General features: G+C 44.6%; 1 protein-coding gene across 1 annotated transcript in view; it reads left to right on the plus strand.

Annotated features, from left to right (window-relative positions):
* The window catches only part of KCNH5 (potassium voltage-gated channel subfamily H member 5), a 165,632-nt gene extending 143,947 nt beyond the window's left edge, over nt 1-21,685 (plus strand). The window contains exon 11 of the mRNA XM_063333555.1: nt 18,390-21,685. Within this exon, the coding sequence (XP_063189625.1) occupies nt 18,390-19,337 (948 nt within the window). The 3' untranslated portion in view covers nt 19,338-21,685. The remainder of the gene's footprint in view (nt 1-18,389) is intronic.
* Nucleotides 21,686-21,957: the final 272 nt, after the last annotated feature.

Genomic DNA, 21,957 nt, shown 5'->3' on the forward strand with positions numbered 1-21,957 from the left:
CAAAGAAACAGGGCGTGTAGGAAAGTATTAAATTGTACACAAAGTGCAAGAGAAACTTTGTGGGGAAGTTTGCGTGAATCCTACTAGTTTTAGTTAAAAATAAAACCCAGCCTGTCACTTCCAACTTAGTGATGGCTGATTAACTGTGTCTTTTTTTAATTGTCAGCCGGTTGCTGTGATTAGCAAGCTGCCTCAGCTTAGGTCCTATGCAAAGGAAGTCTGGAAGAGCAATTTTTTGAGTAGCTGATTTACATATATGCCAGAGGTGGGCATAGCTGTCAGGAGGGACAGGGGGATTCTGGGAAGCACCAGAACTAAGCTGAGTCCCCTGTTATTGCACTTTTGAGCAACTTGCCAAAAGGCAAAAATCTTCCACGTGTTTAGGAAGGAATGTATGTTATTAATCCATGGTTTTTTCCTCATATTTTTGCTTCTCAGTTTTTACAGCCCTTAGTCTTAATTTGTTTCCCTTCCTAAAGATAACAAAAAACATAATATAGTTTTCAGATGTAAGTTACTGTTAAAAAAAGGAACATAGTGCAAGCAATTATAAAAGTCTCTAATTCTCTTAACTCCATTAACTAAGCTGTCAGTGATCTTTTGAACTTTGGTGCCTCCCCTCAGACTTTTAGGTGATTTTAAAATTATTTTATTAGTACTGCACAAAACTGTCTCAGCTGCCAAAAAGATTTTGTATAGTGCTTCCTACCTAAGTATTTCCATCAGTCACTGTATCTCCAGAGCAGGGGGATTTACCTCTCCGTGCTGTGAGAGTACATATCCCTTTTGGAAACAGTCCATTGCCCTCTGTTTTTTGATTACGGACAGCACTCTTGTTACCACACGAACCAGCTTTGGCTTCTTCTGAGGGCCCAAACCACTTTGCACTCCCTTAAAAATGTGAAAATGGCGACCTTAAGTAGCCAGCAGATGACAGCAGCAAAGAAAGCCATTTCTAAGCAGGATTTCTCAACCGGTCGACTAAAATGCAGCATTTTCATTAAGATTAGCTTTGCTTTTCCATTTCCATTGCATTTCCATTTCCATTCCATTGCCCCTTAGTGCACAGAAACACAGTTTTCCTTCTTCGTGTTCCTGACCAGAGCATCTCTTGGCATCTCAGCACTTAATTTCTGTGTCTAGCCTCACTTTTTTCACCGATTCTGCCTTGCTTGACTGCCTGCCATTGTAATGAATTTCCATCTCCCTCATGTGTCTAAGGCGAATCCATTTTTAAATGGAACAGTTGTTGGTAGTTCAGAGCAGCTCAATTATGAATGACCCCCATCCTTCTCCCAGGCCGTATTAGCCCTCCTGGCAAAGAATGCTACAGCAGAAATGTAAATGGATGAACTGAATCATGCATGTTTTTCATGTGTTATTAATTGTACCTGTTTTCATTTCTTAAAGGACTTAGCCAATAACCTCAAGATGTTCTGCAAAAGTACATGAATACTAATTTATAAGCTCAACGCAGACATGCGTTAATATACCAAACAGATGCCTGATAGATCTGCATGAACCATCAGCCATAACTTAAAATATTTGTCAGAAAGCTTGAACCAAGGCACTGTTTGCCCTGTGGTCCATCAATAATATGTCCTGTGAAGAGCTTCCTCCCAGATCAGTTGTACTCAAATTCAGTCCAATGTGTCAGATAGCTGCTAATAGGATAGATAATGACTTTGCTGGGACAGAGATTGACCTTGCAAAATCCCCAACAGCTGCCTTTAACTGTGCTAGCCTTCTTGTGGCAGATGCTCTGGGTGCAAGGATCAGCCCTGCCGCATGGGTGGAACATCTGGCACAGTTGCACATCTGTAGGCATCCTCTAGCATCTAACATGGGTGCCAGACCCCACTGAGAAGAGTCATAGAATCATAGGATGGGTTGGGTTGGAAGGGACCTTGAAGATCATCTAGTTCCAACCCCCCTGCCATGGGCAGGGACACCACCCACTAGACCAGACTGCTCAAAGCCCCATCCAACCTGGCCTTGAACACTTCCAGTGATGCGTCATCCACAAGTTCTCTGGGCAACCTGTTCCAGTGTCTCACCACCCTCAGAGTAAAGAATTTCTTCCTAATATCTACCTTCTTTCAGTTTGAAACCATTACACCTCATCCTATCACTAGATAAAGAGTCCCTCCCCATCTTTCCTGTAGGCCCCCTTTAGGTACTGGAAGGCCGCTATAAGGTCTCCCTGAAGCCTTCTCTTCTCCAGGATGAACAAGCCCAACTCTCACAGCCTGTCTTCATAGGAGAGGTGCTACAGCCCTCTGATCATCTTCGTGGCCCTCTTCTGGACTCGCTCCAACAGGTCTGTGTCCTTCCCATGTTGGGGGCCCCAGGACTGGATGCAGTACTCCAGGTGGGGTCTCATGAAAGCAAAGTAGAGGGGGAGAATCACCTCCCTTGACCTGCTGGCTGTGCTTCATTTGATGCAGCCCAGGATACGGTTGGCTTTTTAGGCTGCAAGTGCACATTGCCTGCTCATGTTGAGCTTCTCATCAGCCACCACCCCCAAAGTCCTTCTCCTCAGGGCTGCTCTCAATCCATTCGCTGCCCAGCCTGTATTTGTGCTTATTTGTGCTTATTTGAGCCAACCTCCTAGAAGTGCCTGGGCAAGGCCTTCCTGGGAGAAGGTGACTGACAAACTGGTGTCTTGTGTGGGAGGCTTAGGGTTAGCTGGATTTTTCAGACACCCGAAAAAAAAATCAAACCAGAGAAAAAACAGAGAGGATGCTTTAGCCAAAATCTCAGAGGTCAAAAGGACCACTGGAAGCAAACGCAGCATCTGAGATGAAAAGGTAACAGAGCCAGATGTAGAGATCTGTACTGCTTCTGTCCAGTGTCTCTCTGCATCCTTGCAGAAGCGTTTATCCGGTAGCAGCTGGTGTTTTGTTAATTGTGTGTGCACAGGGAGTGGTAGAAAGGATACAAACAGTGTATAAACAGGGTGCAGCGTAGTCACAAATGGGGAAATACAGAATCATCAATGTTATCGATTGAAAAGAGCTGTTATTTGTGCAGGTACAGGGTTTTCTTACTAGCCTCAGCCAGGGAGAGGGGACAAATCAACCGAACTGACTCCAATTGTACATGAGGAGGTCATTTCTGATAATTATGAAAGCCAGATTTGCCAAAGTATACAATACTGAGGATTACAAACTAATTTGTTTGGGTCTGCAGCAATGAGATAAGCTAAGGCTGCAAAAACAGCAGGCTCGGCCCCTAAGGAACATCCTGTGTCAGTGCCTTGATACATGGTTAGGAACATAAAACAGCACTGATGAGCTTTGTGGAGATCCACATCTGGAAAAGAGGTGATAGCTGATATAGCTATTAGGGAAGATCACTAGGAATCACATGAAAAAATGGAAGGACCTTTTCCCCAAGAACAGACTAAATGCTGGGACACAATAAAATGATAGCCACAACTAGGATATAGCCAAATCACTAAAATCCTCCCCAGCAGAGCCTTAGCTTATTGCCATGAAAGCCCAGGGATTGATTTAATGCAGTCAGCATGGAAATGGAAAGGAAATGGCTCTTCACCACACCATCTGTTTATCCCATCCCCATACCCCCACTAGTTAACTCTTTTGTGCCATCTCTTTCTCTTGCTGATACCCTTCAGAAATAAATACAAAGCTCTGCAATCACCACTTGCCAAGTTCCCCATTCACATCTTCTGAAGTTAGAAAAAACATCTAACGGTCCCTCTGGGGACGGGCAGAGCACTTCATCCTCGCTGGGTGTTTGTCAGGTAGGCAACGTGCTGGTTTTGCCTGCAAGAAGCTCTGATAGGACTATCAGAAGCACCTTCATTTCTGCACAAGTAACCTTCAGGGAACAGCATGCTTCTCTTTGTGTTGAAGTTTCACATGGCTGATGCAGTATTCCCATGCTGTTGTAGGAAGCTCACTAGTTGGTGGATAACTCTCCTCCAGGCTCTTCTAGCTGTAGGTGATTTTCCTTGACTTTTTGCCCCAGAAGGGAAGAGCTCTTCAAGGGTGAAGGTTCAAGTACGAGGAAACTTTAGCAACATCATTGAAATGGGATCTTTGCTCTCTAAAAATTTTTCATTTGATTATGCCATAAATAGAAGGCTCCTGCTCTGCTGACAGTTACAGATGCCTCTAAAAGCTGTAATTCTTTCAATCTCTTGAGCTAAGGCACCCTCAATGTCAGCCATTTTTGGCTAAAGGGAAATGCTTAGGTGAAAGTAGCACATCTTATGGAGGGTCTTTTCTTCTCCTCAAGGGGTTCCTCCCCACTGAAGCCCTGGCTGTGATGATATTAAAGGCAATTACAGTGTGTTTCAACAGCCAGCGCTCCTTACTTACACGCTGCCAACTGAGAGTTTTCAACTGGGAAAATTTTAGCTATTGCTGGCGAGATGTTTCACTTGAAGGAACCCAGGGATACTTGTTAAGGTTATTTCACAGAGCTTTCTATAGTGAAATGAATTAGATATTGAAAGTTTAAATAACCTTTTGGTCTTTTTTCCTGTTAAATTGGGATTTCCCAATGGCTTAACTGAGTTATTTCGTGTCTGTTATGCAGTGGGCTGTCCGTGTCTTTCAGTCAGTGAATGATCTGCTGGAGATGTTCATTTTTTCCAAGTCTTGATCTCAGTTTAAAAGAACTGCCAGGTCACAGTGCCACTGGATTTCATTCTGGCAAGTCTCAGGTGAGAAGTAGAGATGTGAGTGGCTGAATTGCCCCAGCGTATTGTCCCTTGCAGCATTGATGAGGCTTTGTTTGCAGGGTATCCCGTGGGAAAGGTAGGCACAAGGATACATCCAATGGTAATTTGAGATTGGTTTTCATCCAAAAGATCTGTAGAAAGGGAGTGAGCACTGGCAGCACTTACCCGGATTTGGTCCAAGCAGGTTCAGTCTTCTCTGATATGGCAACAGGCTCTATCTATGGGTCAAGAAGTAATTCCAAGGTAACTTTGGCATGGCTGGCTGGATGAAAGCAGAACCATGGTGCAGCGTGAGTTTGGGTTTGAAAACAGCAGAACCAGATTAGAACGGATCTGAACTGAGTTTAATTAATCCTGTCTTTCTGCAGGGGGATGCTGCTACGTTACAGCAGGGGTCTTTGTGCCCTTCTTAGTGGTGGGGAATAGACATGCCCTCACTTTCAGCCCCACGAGCACTTGAAAGATCAGGTCCTTGACTGGGATCTAGAAGTAAATAGGAAACAAGCAAATGACTGCCCAGCCACCAGCTTAAATCTGCTCCACTCAGGAAATACTACCATATTTTTTAATTAGCTTGAATTTGGAGTCAGTGGCACTCCCCACCAGACTAGTCTCCACTATGGCACCTGGTTCAGGTGAGGAATGTCTGACAATGAGAGAGTAACACCTTTTGCCTCTCCATTTTGTACTATGGAAAGATACAACAAGGTTTGGTGCCCTGGCTCTTCCTGCCCATTGTCCCTTTTGTTTGGGTCCATTGTTCATATGTTCGGACCTTTAAAATTATTTCTTCATTTCTGACTCACCACAAACAAAACTGATGGTGTTCTACATCACATGGCACTGGAAGTGCATTGTTTTTATTGAAGCTCCTGTTATAAAAGCTTTTCAATAAATTAATGAAACCTTGAAAATTATAAAGTGGACAAACAGAGTAGCTGGTAGCACATTCCATATAAAACCAAAGTTTCTGAAAGCCAGATAGAATGTCCTTATTTCAGAAGCAAGGCTGATAGCAGGAGTGTTATCTTTTGTTAGACCACTTGATAGAGCTGGAAAAAAACAAGCTTTCAGTTGCAAAATGCTTTTTCAGGTCTGAAGACGTGAGATTAAATTTCAGGCACTTTACAGTCTGGTACAGTAATATTTAAGGAAAAAAACCAAACATAATGATTCCAATTAATTTAAATTTCCAGTTAAAGTAGAGAAGAGAGAATAATTCATTTTGGGAACAATTTGCAACTCTTTTGCTCATGTATTACTTTGTAAATGGAGAGTCTCTTTTAGGCATTTATTGAGACCGTTTGGTCTTCAGACAGAAATCCATAAGAGGCAAAAAAACAGAGAACAAAACACTAGTTCTGCAAATCCTCTGGGCCCATGTTCTGTGTGGCTTTGTGTTAGGGATATGCAAAAATCCTGGGTCTGTCACAAGTCAGGCTGGCCAGAACCCAAATAAGTTTTTCCACATTTTTTGTTGGAGTGTAACAAGACCTTCTGAAAATTTTTGCTAAATATACAGAGACAGTTCTGCCCACCTCCCCACCTCTCTTACAGCACAAGCCTGAACAGCACTAAAGCTGTCCTGGTCTGGACTTAATTTCAGCAATTAACTGCAATTACAGTTGAGCCCTTCCAACTATTTGAAATCCAGGCCTACACTTCCCAGACTGGACAGTAGTGAAGAGAAACTCCATTATTATATTAATAATTTGATTTTCCTTTAATATAGCTCTTTATATATTTAATCTTTTTGCAGTATGGCTTTTCCTACTAAGGGGGCTCTGGGCTGGAAACCTATGTTCCATCCCTCATTTATCCCCTAAGCAGCTCAGTGACCCTGAGCAAGTGATATGTGACCTCTCTGTGCCCTGGTTTTGGCATCTGTCAAGAGGCAGCAACATGAATCCTGCTTTCTCCGATACAGGGAAAGAAGAGTAGTAGATTAGCACCGCATATTATTATTGATGATTGATTTTCTGTTCCAAGTTAAATCAGGCTGAAGAGCAGCTTGAAAAGTCTTTGGGCACTTTTCCCCATCCCAGAGAACACCATTTCTGCAGTCTGCCCCAAGCTCAAACCACCCCGCTGTCATCTGGAGGCTTTGAACTGTCTTTCTCTATTATGCTCAGGAGCATATCACTCTATGCACACAGATACTGCACCGGGGAAAGCAAAGACTGCTTTCTTGAAGGAGTTTCTTTTTTAAATCATCTGTAATAAAATGCACAGACCGTAACTCCTCTGCACCACAGCAAAGCCTGAATCAATTGACAGTGCCGCTTGGCACTTGATTGACAGTGCATTGGCCTAATGACATTCATTAGGCCAATGCCAATAGCAGATATTGATCCAGTGACCGATAAAAGTTTTCAAGGACCAGACCTGCCTGATCTAGCTGGAAACTGTCCTGTTGAAGGGGTACTGTCTCGCAGTGAGCATGCCACCCACAGCTGGGCTAGAAGGCAATGGGAAGCTCCCTTCAACACCTGAAGTTCCTAATGGTGATGTGCTGACAGGATTGGTGGTGGCAACATGGTCTAAGTGCAACACTTGGTGGTACGTGTCATCAGCTATTTATGTCTGCGTGGAGTCCTAATAGTCATGGCATGGTTTTGTTGCGGTCGGTGGAGGCCGTTTTGCTGGGGATCTCCTCCAGATCCAGTGGAAGATCTTGTGTCTGCCAAGCTTGGGTTTTTAGCCTTCTGAAGGGCTCCTTTTTCCCAGCGTCTGGAAATCCACCACAGTCCTTATAAGAACCTCAGCTTCCCTTCCTGCAGGAGTTCTGTGCTATACAGAGCAAGAAACATCTGCAAGATGAAAGGAAAGAAAGTCCAGGAACAGTGTTAGAAATCTGGTCTTCGCTCTGCCCCAGTACCAGGCAAAGAAGTAGGAGAAATACCTCCCTTGGCCTTTGTACCCTCTAATAACTGCTTCAGTGAGGAAGAGAAGGGGAAGGGGGCGTGAGGAGAAGGGGAAGGGGAAAGGGAAGAGGAAGGGAAAGGAGAAAGAGAAGGAGAAGGGGAAGAGGAAGGAGAATGAGAACAAGAAGGAGAGATGAGTACTTGATACTCTCCACAGAGAGCACATCTGCAAGGAGGGATTGCTAGAATAAGGCAGAGAACAGGAAAAACCATTTAGTTTGCTCACTCACCAAATGACCAACCCAGGCTAGACTTGTTTACATGAAAGAGTTGTTATGGAGTAAAGGAAGGCATGAGTTTAAAATCCCTAAGTGGATAAACCTAACCAGTGAGAGGGAACAAAGGTCCCCATGAGACATTACTCAGTAATAGTTACACTGCAACAGTTATCACAAAATTGCTGTCTGCTCAATTTCCCCGTGTTTAACCATCTCTGTGTTGTATACAGAAAACAACTTAGGCCCTGATTCAAAAAGTATTTCGGATCCCCAGTCCAATTTTGTCTTTGTATTGAGTTCAGTATAAGATTTAGGGTCCTAAAAAGGAATTGGGAGGCTAAAGCTGGGTTTCATTGCCTGCGTAGGAAGAACTGTGTCTCTTTGCATCGTGATCACAGTTCAGGCTCTTCTGAGGCCACATACATCAATATTCCTGTCTGCAACACACTGATCCTGAACTAGGCCAACCAGCAATGGGCCATGGTTGAAAAATACCATAAATCATAAACAAAGTGGCCTTGCTGGTTTATTGTTTAAAATAACTTTGTATGTAGAAGATGCCTTTTGCTGTCTTTGACAGTTTTGGAGAAGCAGGTCTGAATCTGGCTGTTCTGCAACATGCTGAGGCATCTGCTGTTTGATTAAAGCAAAGAAAACAGAAAAAAGTGAGGGCAAAGCAACAAAAGAAGTGATCGGCTTCAATTACAGAGTCTTGTTTAAAAACCACTGCAAAGCTCCCCACTTGTGAAGGTGCACAGTGCCTTTCTTCAGCATCCCTTTCCAAGCAGAAACATGGAGCCCAGCAGGCATCAGGTGTAAGCCTGCAGCAGCGGAAAACCCATGCATTGGTTTCCCATAGGGTACAAAGAGAAGGAGGCGTCTGTAAGTGCCAAACGTATGGGCAGGAGGTGCTCAGGTCAGGGCGACTGGAAGAACGGAAGAGCTCCTGAGTCAGAAGACTGAGCTGCTCTCAAAAAACGCCTGTGGTTGGTGTAAATGTGTCCAATTGTGCTAACAGAGTAGGAGGCTTTGGCGTTTCTTTTGGCAGTCTGACTCCTTAGCTCAGCACATGCTTAGTTTAACATGTAATCACGCTATTTTGAAGAATCAGTACCCATCAGTCAAGCTGAGTGATTTGACTGATCCTTCCTTGCAAAGTAGGTTTCAATGCTATGCTTAATCAAGGTTTGACTGATGTATCAGAGCATCAGGAAAGGACTTTATGCAGCTTTGTACATCCGTTGTGCACTGCCCTAGATGTCTCAGATGCAGCAGAGCCGTGGGCCCTTAATCTTGAGTTAAAATCCTCAGTACACCTATGCGGTTTTTTATGGCTGTTTTTTTTAATGAAGTGTCTCAGTTTTGGCAATAGGCCAGAACAGTGGCTTCTCTCTGCAATCAGCCATGGATCTTGGTCTCGCAGTTGTAAATAGCTAGCAGCGATAGAGGGATTTCCAATTAATTGCAGAAATGAGGGCAGCGTTACTATCCTCTCTTACACTGGCAGAGATGGAGACATGAAGAGACAGTGTGATTTGCACAAGACTTCCCACTTGGCCAAAGGTCAGGCCAGCAGAATAATCCATCCTCCTGAATCCCAGCCTGGTGCTGTATGTGCTGGGCCATGATGCTCTCGGGATGTGACAAACGTGACTTGGATCTCTGCCTGCTTCTCTTCTCTTTCTTCTTCAATCCAGACATGTTTTAAAGTAAAACAGGATGACTTCAGATCCATACCAAGTATGAAGTAGATGGGGCAAACCCTCAACCACTCTCTTAATATGCATGCTTGTTCGCAAAAGCAGATCAGCCTAACTGACTGCCAGCATGCACAGATGTCTCTCTGCAAGAGTAGTCAGGGGCCGTGCAAATTGATTGCAAACACAAAATGGAACCAGATTAAAGTTCGACCTACAGTAACCAATTTCTAAAACACAGAGCAAGCAGGAACAAGGTGATGGAAGTTCTGGGCTTTGGGAAATCAGTTATTGGCTGTTATTGGGTTCTTCTGAAGGGTATCTCCCTCCCTACGTGCCCCGCTTTTTCTTTAGATGAGCAACTTGAGGGACACGGATCTTTCTTAAGTCATGATGAAAGGATTAACCCCTTTCTTGCACATAAAATGCCATTAAATTTCCCTTAAAAGGGCATTTTCAACATAATGGAAATAATTATCCCTTTCCTTGAAGTGACATCACTTTGTTACTCGGATTGGAAATCTTCACATGTTTTATAAGTCAATTCTATAATCGCTTAGGAGGAAACTACATGAATACAGTTTCTCCAAAGCAAAAAATAAAATGTGCTTGGTAGCAAGCTTTTGCTTTTGTGTCTGTGAAGTCAGGATCAATGGAAATTTGCAGAAAGGCTATTATTTACTGTTTCTTTCAACCAGTCGGCAAACTAACCTACAAAAATCTTCTTTTCCTCCAAAATGCAGCATGAAAGACTGTTTAGTGAAACATTCCTATCCCGGAGATTAACTAATTGCTCAGCAGTCAGTCATTTTCACTGCTCAGCCAAGGACAGTGCTTCCTTTCCCACACCCAGATGGAGCAATGGTTTAACACAAAACAGTTCCTGGGACAGGAGGATTTAAGGAGAATTTACTGGAGAGCAATTAAAACAGTTGTTAGAGCAATTTGGTTTTGAGGCTGAATTTCACATCAAAGTAAAGCTATCTGAGGCGTGTACAGAGCAGAAGAACAATAAAGCCATCATTTCAGGCCATCTATTCTGCATCCTCAGAGTGCAGATTAATAAAGTGAGCTAAGAGGACATGGAGATCTACAGGAGTAAATTAGGTAAAGCAGCCTAAATGCAGTTTGCATTTGGAAGGAGATACCCTGGCTTCAGTCTCTGTTGGCTTTTGCTTTTTGTGGCTTCAGCTCCTTTCCTTTTCTGCCAGGTTTCTGGTCGCTGTCATATTGGGTAAAGGGCTTTTGACCCGCGCTTCTCAGTTGCAGAGACTCCTGCCAGTGCTGGGCACCACGGTCGGAGGCTGCTCTCATGCATGAGCCATACCGAAAAGCTGTTAATGGAAGGTGGATAAGAGCCAGGGCTCCTTGCTGGCCCTTTGCTGGTGTTTGCTGGTCTTCCTTGGCTTGATGTTCCCATTAATTTATGTAAGTTAAAAGGAAGATTTGTTAACATCTTGAAAGCTAATTAAAAAAATTATTTAATATCTGAAAAAATAAGAAGTAAAACATTTTCACATACAAGTATTAACAGCGAATCATGTTCTCTGTGACCTGACTAGGTTTAAAAAACATTTCAGTTTTGGAGCAAGCCTGTTTACCAAAGGTTACACATGAGAAATTGGGCCTGACTGGCCTAGCCTTCAGAATATCAAAAAAAGGGGGTCCCAGACAACTTTTTGACAGCTTTTGACAACTGAAGGCTCCTAGAGCAGGCTAGTCCTCAGAGTGAGGGATGAAGCAACCTAGACTCACCTGAGCACATCAATGGGAAGGGCCTGGGAAGGGTTTGCTGGTTGTTAACAGCCCTTTGCAGCGCATAGCGCCAACAGGGAGAGAGATCTGAGCAGGATCTGTCCCGCAACACCTGGGAGTGACATGACATTTGCGATGCAAAAGGGTGGTAGTACACGAGCAGCCACAGCCATCCCAGGTAGACTCCAGTTTCCTAGGAGCTATAGGTAGATTGGTTCAATTCCCTACCAACTGCTGGAGGATTTTCTCTGGGAGCAGGGTAAGAACAGGAGGGCTTTGGCTTCCCTATTAGTGGTTCCTCTCATTGCTCCATGCAAACAGAAGTCTGTTTTTTCCCAAGCTCTGACTTGGACCCATCAGTCTGGCATGGTCTTCTATGCAGTCACTCGTCCTCCCTCCGGAGCTTTTAAAATAATAGTGTTTATCTGGAAGGACTGGCTGGTCTCTGAGGCTGGATGGGGAATGCATCCCAGCCGGGAACTGGCGATACCCCAGCATGCTGGGGGGTGTGTGTGTGTGTGTGTATAAAAATAGCATCAGATGAAGGCTATACTACACACGCACACACAGAAAAGCTTTATGGGAAGGCTTTTTACACGATCTGCACCAAACCCTGACATTCGCACTGCTAGAGGCAGGGGTTTGGGTACTTCTTACCCACCATCACGTGGAGAGTGTCTGCTTCCAAGTGACATGCACAAAGCTCCCTGCATAGGCACAGGAGGCAAACAGGCGTTTCAGGGTACAGCTTGTCTGACCTGTTTTAACATCTAGCTGCAGGTGAAATGACTCACTCCCTCCAAGTGCCTTTTTCTCTCCCTCAACTGTGCAGGACTCCTGGAGGATGTGTTCAGATGCAGACGCAGGCTTCTGTAGGTGAACCCTGTTCTGAGCGTCTGTGCTCTCGAAATCGGGTGTATTTTCCAGTTTGTTCTCAGAAGCAGAAAAATAGCACGCATGGGTTGGGGTCTCCTGTGTCTAAATCCTGGATCTGACACAAATTTGCCTCCCTCATTAGCATGAGAAAAATGGCAATTAGTTTTCTACAATGCACTCTGAGATGTGAAAATTAATAATATTTTTTGCAAACACCTTTACAGAAGTTTGTTTTATGTTGTGCAGCTTGGGCATGAATTAAGCTTTTGTGATTATTTTCAGTTGTATTTGCTGGGTGTTTTTTAGCATTGTTCCCAAAGAAAATGAGGTGTATGTGACTGCAGTATTTTTCTGATACTGTTTATATGATCAAAAACTTTAAAATCCATTTGCCATCTTCAGCTAAGCTTGAATCATTTCAGGCCAAGGAGGCAATGGAAGACAGCTCTCCTATTTCCAGAAAAGGACCTATATGAAAGGATGCCAAGACCAACACACCTTGTGAGGACACTTACCCTTTTTATGGGAATTAAACATTCCCGTAGGACGTGAAACAGATCAAATCCCTCTGGTGAGATCTGAAAGTTGGTGAAGGAGCTGCTCTGCTCTGCCAGCTGCAAATGAGCTGGGAGCCACCAGCTCTTCGGTGTGGTCCGAGGGATGATGCATTTCCCTAACATGCTGCCTCTATGGCTGCAGCCAGCTTGGAAGGTTACTACTCAGTCCATCCACTCATCCCACTCATTGCATCTGCAGTGTTTTCCAGTACAGCTGTGGGTCTGTGCTGTCAGATGGGTCACTGGCGTGGTCCAGGTTAAAAAAAAAAAACAACCTATTTATTTCTTCAAATTTATTAACCTGGATCGTTTCACTGATCTCATTTTCAATGCTGCTGGGGAGGGGAACGGTGTCTGCAGGGCAACAATATTGAATTAAGGTGCCTTCTAGGGTGTTCCTATGTTAAATGGGTATAAAAATACAGGGATCTGGACAAATACATTGGATTATGAGTAACCAGATGCGAGGGAGATGGGGCTTCTACAAGACATTAATATAGACAAGACAGTTACCTCTGGAACAAATTTTTGAGAGATGACCACCACCCACTTCAGCCTAGCCTGTGCATTAATGAGTGTGACCTGTCAGTTACTGATTGCGGCCCCAGTCCAGCCTCATGGCAGGGCTCCTCCTTCTGCCCTACATCGGTGTATATAGCTGTGGGGACTGAAATGTTGTGTTTTCTGTCTGTTCCGGTTTTTGGCACTGCAGAAATGCACAATGAGCTGAGTCAAGCCAGGACAGGGTCTCCCCCTTGCTGCAGGACTCCAGCATCCCTCACCCATCAGCCATGTCTGTTGGACGCCACAGCTTGGGCACCCAAAGTTTGTTAGTCACTGTGAAAGTCTTTACATTGATGGCCTTGTGTGGCTTTCCCTTTCTCTCACTCAGTGCACACCCACTGTATTCGTCACCATGGCAACTGTGTGCCCTTTTGCTATACAATTATATGTTTCTGTGAATTTGTGTGGTGAGGGTCAGGCATGAATTGAACGCCACTAAAGCCAGCATGAGATGTCCTAGGAATGGGACAGGATGATCTCTGGTCAAATATTTGCCACTTTTATGAACTTACTGTAATTCTTCAAGACTTTTACCAGTTCCTCAATCCATTCATGTACCTTTCTTGAAGTCACTTATCAAGGGGTCTTTGTGAATGGAGCAAGGTTGTGGAGGGATGATTTTCACAGTACTGGTGCAAAAAAAAGACAGCATACGAGGGATGCGTTTCAAAGCATCTGGAAAGGCCACAGCTTTACTGATTAATTCAACAGTAGATGGGAGAACTTGTGTGTGTGTCAGCCTTGAGCTGGCTCCCTGACTTCTCATTGCTGCTGCCCTCCTCTGCGCTTGGCTTTGGGTTCACTTATACAAGCTGTCACCTCACAGGAGCTGCTCCAGAAGTGATGTACCCCCTGCCAGTACCTTCGGGCAGGTCCCTCTTTGGAAGTGGTGATGGGCTGAGTTCGTAGTCACGGCAAGTTACCTCTTGGTACGGAGGGGCGGGAAAGGAGGTTGGGGTTAAGAACGAATGGGGAACCTCAAGCTACTGTTGTCTCCTTTGTGCCTGCCTTGTAGATAACCCAAATACTTCAGTTCCCAGGGCTGGCCATCAGTTAACTTCTGCTTAACCTTTGCCAGCTCAATAGTTAACGTCACCTCCATTCTCCCTCCTTCCCACAATAAATACATTAAAAGCAAGAAAAACAGGAACCTGGTCTCATGAAACAGGGTTTGTGTCACATGGGGCAGTCTTTCACAATCCCATCCGCAAGGGATATATACTGAATCTCCACCACATTAATGAATTTAGCACTTGCTGTGAGACAGGGATATGGCTCTTTACTGCTTGAGATGTGCTGAACACACAGTTAATTCAGTTTCTTCTGATTAACTCCTTTGGAGTTTATGTCTGTTCTTGGGACACACATTTGGACAGGCTTATGTGTAACCTCTCTGAAAAGGGTCAGGGACAACTGAGGTAGCTCATCCAATTTAAGATTTCAAAATAAGCCTCACCCAATTTTCTGAGGAATGTCAGATTGCTTGAGGTGCTTTTCTGTTCTTATTTATAGAGAAAAATAGCCAGTTATACTTATTAGACATTAATACAATTAAGTCTCCATGTAAACACATTTAATCCTATTCTGGCTTAGGTTAAACCACTGTGGAAGTGGATTAAATCCAAGCACATGAAAAAATTCCTAATATGGAAAAATTTGGTAATGAGAAACAACTTTTACTGATAGAATTCACATCTCATTTTTCCCCCAGTTCTTTGTCTGTGTAAGAGGATCTTTCTTTTCTTTTACTTGTACATGTTCTAGTGATAGCGAGTAGTCCTGACCAAGACTACATCCCTGCTGTGCTAGGTGTACTTGAGGGTGGATGTCCTGAAGAGGGAACAATCTGCGCGGGGTGATGCAGGGGTGAAATTGTTTCCTTGTGGTGACAGAGTAGTTCAGTGGGTGAATGAGGACCAAGCCCAGGTCTCCAAAGTGCCATAGTCTCACAGTGCCAGATGAGATATGAGGGTTTGCACGGTTGTGCATTTCAGACCAGAAAAGAAGATAGCAAATAGCTGTGAACACATCCAGGTTTCATGAGAAACCCAAGGGGAGGGACAGTGCAGAGCCCACCTTTGCTCCCTTGGAAATACGGGTCCACCATGGTAGATCAGTCCTGAATTCTTGACTCTCAGCTAGCCCCTGGATTTCTGAGTCCCATGGCATTTTCTGCACTAATTCAGAGTGCAGCAGGCTTGCTTCTTCAAAGGAGCTGCCCATAATTGTTCCAGGGTGTAGCACTTTCTCTCCCAAGCAGAGAAAGAGGAAAGGATTTATTGAAGAGCTCTGCCAGGCTCCTGCCTGCATCCTGCAAGAGGCTGAAGGAACATCTCCTCCTGGGGAGGTGACAGCAGGACTTTGTGAGTGTGTCTTCTCCACTGCGTGGGCATAAAGTGGGGGAGAAAGCCCATGCCTGTGAGTGGTTACTGGGTCCTTGTTCTCACTTGGTTGGAGCAGATTTGCACTGCAAATCTGATGGCATTTGTCACCTCGGCTGCTCATTCCTGCAGCAGGGACGCATTCAGCTTCCCCCAAAGCACTGGCCCCATGCTGAGGCACAGCAGCGCCCAGGGCCAGACGCCTGTGCTGCTGGGCTCGACTCATCCAAGTGGCTTCTGGACAAGTGGTTCTCGGGGAAAAAAAAAGCCCGTAGTGATTTCTTGGCTTTCAGAAGGTCTCACTTCAGGAGTGTGAGGTACAGGCGGTGTCAAATTAGCAAAGTCTTGGCTTTTCTTCTGCAGAAGGCAGCACCAGCAGTCACGGGTAATTACATTCTGTGCAGGGAGATAACCTCTGTCTGGAGAAGTTTTGAACTGAGAGAAGAAAAGAGGGAAATGAAATAACAAGAGCAGGCTGGTGGAAGAAAAGGGAGATGAGGGTAGTTTTCAGTAAAGCATAAAAGTGTTTGGAGAGAATATAAAAAGCTGGTGCTGTAGTCTTTGTTGTTATCACTCTGGTCTTTACAAACAGCTGGTGGGACAGAAGTTGTCAAAGTCACCTCATGCCTCTCCCGACTGTGCGTTCACTGGACACGGGAGCGCTGCAAGCCCCTGCCAGGCTGCAGGCAGCTGCCTGCCTTGCAGCGTCCCTGGCTGCCTCCGGCCACCACCTGCCAGGCAGAAGCTGTCTGGAGAAGAGGAGGGTGCTCAAGCTGTGAAATAGGGTCATGGCCACAGAGCAGGGAAACATTGGGTAGAGGATGTTTTCCTCACTCCAGATGTTTTCAGGGACCCAGCCACTCTGGCCTGGCACAGCAGAGGGAAGAGCAGCACAGCCACTCAGGGAGAGCAGCGGAGGAACCGGCCATCTTCTCTGAGACACATTTTGGGGACACACATCCTTGCAGCTGGTTGCTTTCAGCATTGCGTCATCTGCCAGAGGTGCCATGCTGTCCCCCAGGGAAAGAAAGGCACAAGCAAAACAACATAACCCACCTTCCAAACCCTCATTGAGAAAGCATGGCTTCAATTAAATGTAATTACTTAATTTTGAAACAAGGGCAACTTCTCTTGCATTTATTTGCTCTCCCCAGTGGCTTGTCTGAAAGAGAGTGAGAGAGTCGCTCCATGAGGGTAGGTGCTAATGAAGGGGAGCTTCCAAATGAGTCTTGTGTGTTGCTGCATCTAGGTCAGAGGAGTCAGATGAAAGTATCTTCCATGTTTCTCTCTTGGTTTGTTGTGGTTTTTTTTGTTTGTTTGTTTTTTAAACTAGGCTTCTAATAAACTCGTTAACTTTCCAAATTATTATAAGCAGCTGCATCTATCAGCAGCACACAAGGATATATTTACTGAGTTTGAAAGCTCTCTAACGAAGCTTTGAAGTCCAGCTCATCCCAGATTCATACAGGGAAGGAGCTGTAGCCATCGTAGCGCTCTTCTGCCGACTTCTAAATATGTTAGGCTTGAAAGCAACTATTTCTTTGCAAATATGGACAGGCATGAGAAGCCTTTTTATAAAAAATAAATAGATACTGAAATATGGATACTTCAAAACCTACATCTGACTGTCACAGGGTTTTGTTTGTGTTGCAGGGTCTTTCTTCTACTTTTCTTACCAACACTTATCCCTACACGGTCCGTATTTGCATTTAAGCATGTGCTGCTTTTCACTTTAGTGTTGTGATCCAGAGCACCAGAGAACCGGTGTTTTCCTATCCTGCCTCAGTCCCACATTCAGGAAAACTGGATGAACCTACAAAAAAAAAAATAATTCATATGAGTAATATGCATAAAGTCAACAGAAAAGTTTTTACTCTGTGGATCCTTCAACAGCTTGAGGCTCAGATTCCTTTTTCTGTAGAGGCCTGAGAGATGCTGCAGGGTGAAATACCTGCAGTATTAAATGTCATCACGAAAGGGTGGATATTTCTGGGTTTTATAATCACGCACCCATGTTAGGGTGCTTCTTCACGGTGCTCCCAGTACACCCACACATATTAGACATGTAAACTATGCAGGAAAAGCTTGTGTTGCTGTGTGAAGCCATGCAACACGGCACATAGGGAACCTAATTGCGCCCTCCAGCCACTCCTACAAAACTAGCAATAAGGAGAGCTAAAAAGTATTGAGCACATTTGGATTTTCCAGTCTCTGGAAGGGTACGTACATTGAATTAAACTTACAGCTGTGTAGTCTCCACTGAATTACTGTTTCCTTTTGATCTCTACAAAGGATAGTGACGAAGCAGGTATGACTGTGAGTAATGGGTAGGTGGGTATCAGCATTTGGGTTCTTGGTCTCTTTCTTTCTTCTCTTTATTCAGTTTCTTTTCTTCTCTTGGTGTTTGGATGTTTTTCATTCTTTAAGGCTCTATCTTCTGCATCAAAAATAAAGGTGAAACCTACTTTTAATCTATACTTTTAAGAAAGTGTGTATGTATATATTTGTACCCTGTATATGCAGTGGCATATATCGGAGGTTACTGTGTCTTGATCAGCTCCATTTGAATTCACTACAAGAAATTAAGGTAGAAAGCGAGGAGAAATGGCTGTTCTCTCAATACTGTTTCCCCATCTCCCGGTAACGTTCGCTGTATGCAATGTCCTTTGGATACTGACTCTGTTGTGTGTTTATCACCCATAGATCATTTTCCGGAAAATCAGCGATGTCAAGAAGGAAGAAGAGGAGCGCCTGCGCCAGAAGAACGAGGTGACGCTGAGCATCCCTGTGGACCATCCTGTGCGGAAACTCTTCCAGAAATTCAAACAGCAAAAGGAGATGCGTAACCAAGGCTCAACCCACATCGATCCAGAAAGGAACCAGCTTCAGGTGGAAAGCCGGAGCGTGCAGAACGGGGCCTCCATCACAGGCACCAGCGTGGTCACCGTGTCTCAGATCACCCCCATCCAGGCATCCCTGGCTTACATGAAAACCAGTGAGGCCGTGAAGCAGAACAACAGGGATGCAATGGAGCTCAAGCCAAATGGAAATGGAGACCAAAAATGTCTGAAGGTAAACAGTCCCATGCGGATGAAAAACGGGAACGGGAAGGGGTGGCTTCGACTGAAGAACACGATGGGGACCCACGAGGAGAAGAAGGAGGACTGGAACAACGTCACAAAGGCAGAGTCCATGGGGTTGCTGTCCGATGACCCCAAGTGCAATGACTCGGAGAACGGTGTAAATAAAAACCCACTGAGGAAAACAGACTCTTGTGACAGTGGAATAACAAAAAGTGACCTTCGCTTGGATAAAGCTGGTGAGACTCGCAGCCCCCTGGAGCACAGCCCCATTCAGGCTGATGCTAGGCATCCTTTCTACCCTATTCCTGAGCAGGCCTTACAAACCACGCTGCAGGAAGTCAAGCACGAACTCAAAGAAGATATCCAGCTGCTAAGCAGCAGGATGGCTGCCCTTGAGAAGCAGGTGGCAGAAATTTTAAAAATATTGTCCGAAAAGAACGTACCCCAGATCTCTTCCCCCGAGTCTCACTTATCACCCCAGCGCCCCTCCCAGATACCCTGTCAGGATATTTTTAGTGTTTCAAGGCCTGCATCACCTGAATCAGAAAAAGATGAAATCCACTTTTAGCATATACCTATGTGTATATATGTATACAGTATATATGCAGAGGTGTATATATACCTTTATACATATATATGTGTGTGTGTATACGGTAAATATATATACATATATATTTTCACTTGCATCCAATATGACTTGAACACACCAAGGATTTTGATATGTAAATATTGCATGTCCAGCTGGATTCTGGCCTGCCAAAGAAAACAATTATTAACATAGATATTGCTTGTATAATATGCAGTTGACTGCATGCACACTTTACATTTATTTATAATCTCTATTATGTAATAAAAGAATGACTTTTGTTTAACAAAGGCAATGTACTATTTAAAGAATCAGGGTCTAACCTGCCAATATTGCCATGAAAGTTTTGATCTCAGGCTGGGTGAATTGAGCTTTTATTTCCTCACTGTCTTTTCTGCCGAGTTAAACAGTAGATTAACGTGACCACATGGAGGACACGTTCAGACTCCAATTAGTATTGTTTCCTGGTATCATTCCATTACAGTATGTTGTATATTTGGTGATGAATTCCCCTACTCCTCCTAAAGGGAGGGCTCAGCTCAGTGGCCAGGGAAGGGCACCGTGTCCGGTGCTGGGGTGGATCACTGGAATTTACTCGTGTGGGTATTGTGCATGCACAGCCTTTTATTTCAAGTATCCTCCTGCTCTTTTAACATCGTAAGTAAGAAATAATAATGGTGATTTATATAACAAAACGAAACTAACAGAAACCCTCTCAGCTGCACTCCCTGTGTGTTTGGGGGTAACTTCTTTCTTGAAAGCCTCCTTTTACTGATGCCATTTTTACTGAACTGTTAGAGTAAAATTATGTATATTCTCTTTGTAGCACTCAGCGATGGTGTCCGGTTCTGTCAGTATCTTCATTAGGATGTCTCGTTTTTGCAGGGCTGAGGTTGCTCTCTCGCTGTCCCCCCCACAATGCCTCTGGCAGAAAGGCTTTGCACGAGGTCTGAGCAAAGGAGAGAACAATTGTAATTCAGCTACTTGGGAGCCATGTGAGGAGGTTTGAAAGCCTGAAGTTAAAAGGCTGCAGTTAATCCCCCTCTACTCTCTTTTCTGAGGACATTTATCAGTCTGCAACTACTTCTGAGAAGAAGAGAAAATAACCAGTCAGGATGAAATTCCCCTTAGTCTAAGCCACCTGGATGATACTGTTTGGGTGGGAGAGTGGTGGGTGTGTTGGGGAGGTGAAGTCCTCCCTAGGGCGCTGCCCACTGCTCTTGCGTTGGACTTGTGGAAGGTTTTGGTGCATGGCGGGGCATGCTTCAAGAGCAGGCTTGCAGTGCCCACACAGCCACGTGTATTAAGGCCCTTAAGTCTGTGTCGGATGCTCCGACCTTCCTCTTAGCTGTCTCCCATCAGCATCTCCCAGTCTTGAACCATACTCAGACCTCACCTCCGTCGCCTAGGCTGGAGCATCACCCTCCATGCAGCGCTGCTGGCTTCACAGGGCTGCAGCAGGGCAGGCTCTTGCACTGGATCCTGTTTGTTCTCCTGTTTGGAGATGAGATTTTGGACTCTGCCTGGGTCTAGCATCTGAGTGTGGTGGGGTTTTTTGCCTCTCTGTTTGCACTGGTTGAGAATCCAGACACAGGTGATGCACAGCAGAAATGGCCATGGCAGCTTCAGAGCTGTTAACCAGTACAGCTTGAGGCCAGCCCAGCAGAGTGCCATGGCCCCTTCAGAGAAGGATTTCTTCTCCACACTTAAATGGCCTCTTGCATCAAGATCCCATGTTTTCAAAAGTGCCTGGAGTAAAACACGTACGTACCACAAAGCATCACTATCAATCAGGTAAATAAAAGACATATTTATAATTACTGGGCATCCTTACCAGACACCAGTACCGGTTCCATTACTTAACATTTTGAATCTAAAGTAAACTAAATCACTTCCTGAAAAGCTAAAAAACAAAACAAAACAAAACAAAAACCCCAAACCAAAACCCCAATACTGCAAAACAGTTTTTGCAGTAGTGGCAATTAGGAACCTGCTTCTTAGGGTGAACATCTCTTCTACTGTGAAATCCAAACCCATAAACCCCAAAAAGTTCATAAGAAAGCCAAAGAAGCCATTGCTTCTGTTGTGTCAATTCATGGAGGCTTTTTGGGAGATGATGGTCTTTCTCATTTGCTCTTTCTTTCTGGCCTGTTTCCACCCCTTCTCCAGTTCCTTTCTTTAGGAAATCATAGACAAAAAAAAAAAAAAAAGAAAAAGGAAGCATAAAAAGCCACCGAAAGGGACAACTCTTCCCAAAGTTTGGTGGTTAGGCTGCCCGCCCATTACAGTTTTCTGCAGCTGCAATTGCCGCTGTCAAAACTTGCAGCAGCTGTATTTGTGCTAATCTGTAACTCTGCAACCATGCTTTGGGCTGCAAGAACAAACTGCACTCGCAAAACAGCAGGACCTTCAAGGTCCTGCTCTAAACCCTTCCCTGGGACTCTGAAGGAATCTGGGCGCTATGGGATTAGGGAATTACAGGGTTGCTGCAGGCTACTGGAGTATGTACAGACCTTGTGGGTACCACTTAAGTGCCAAGCTTTGAAGATACGTCTGTTCCTGCCTGACTTGGATTGCTGGTTAGGACAGACACACAGCAACC

Source organism: Chroicocephalus ridibundus, chromosome 4, assembly GCF_963924245.1.
Source record: "Chroicocephalus ridibundus chromosome 4, bChrRid1.1, whole genome shotgun sequence".
Taxonomy (NCBI): Eukaryota; Metazoa; Chordata; class Aves; order Charadriiformes; family Laridae; genus Chroicocephalus; species Chroicocephalus ridibundus.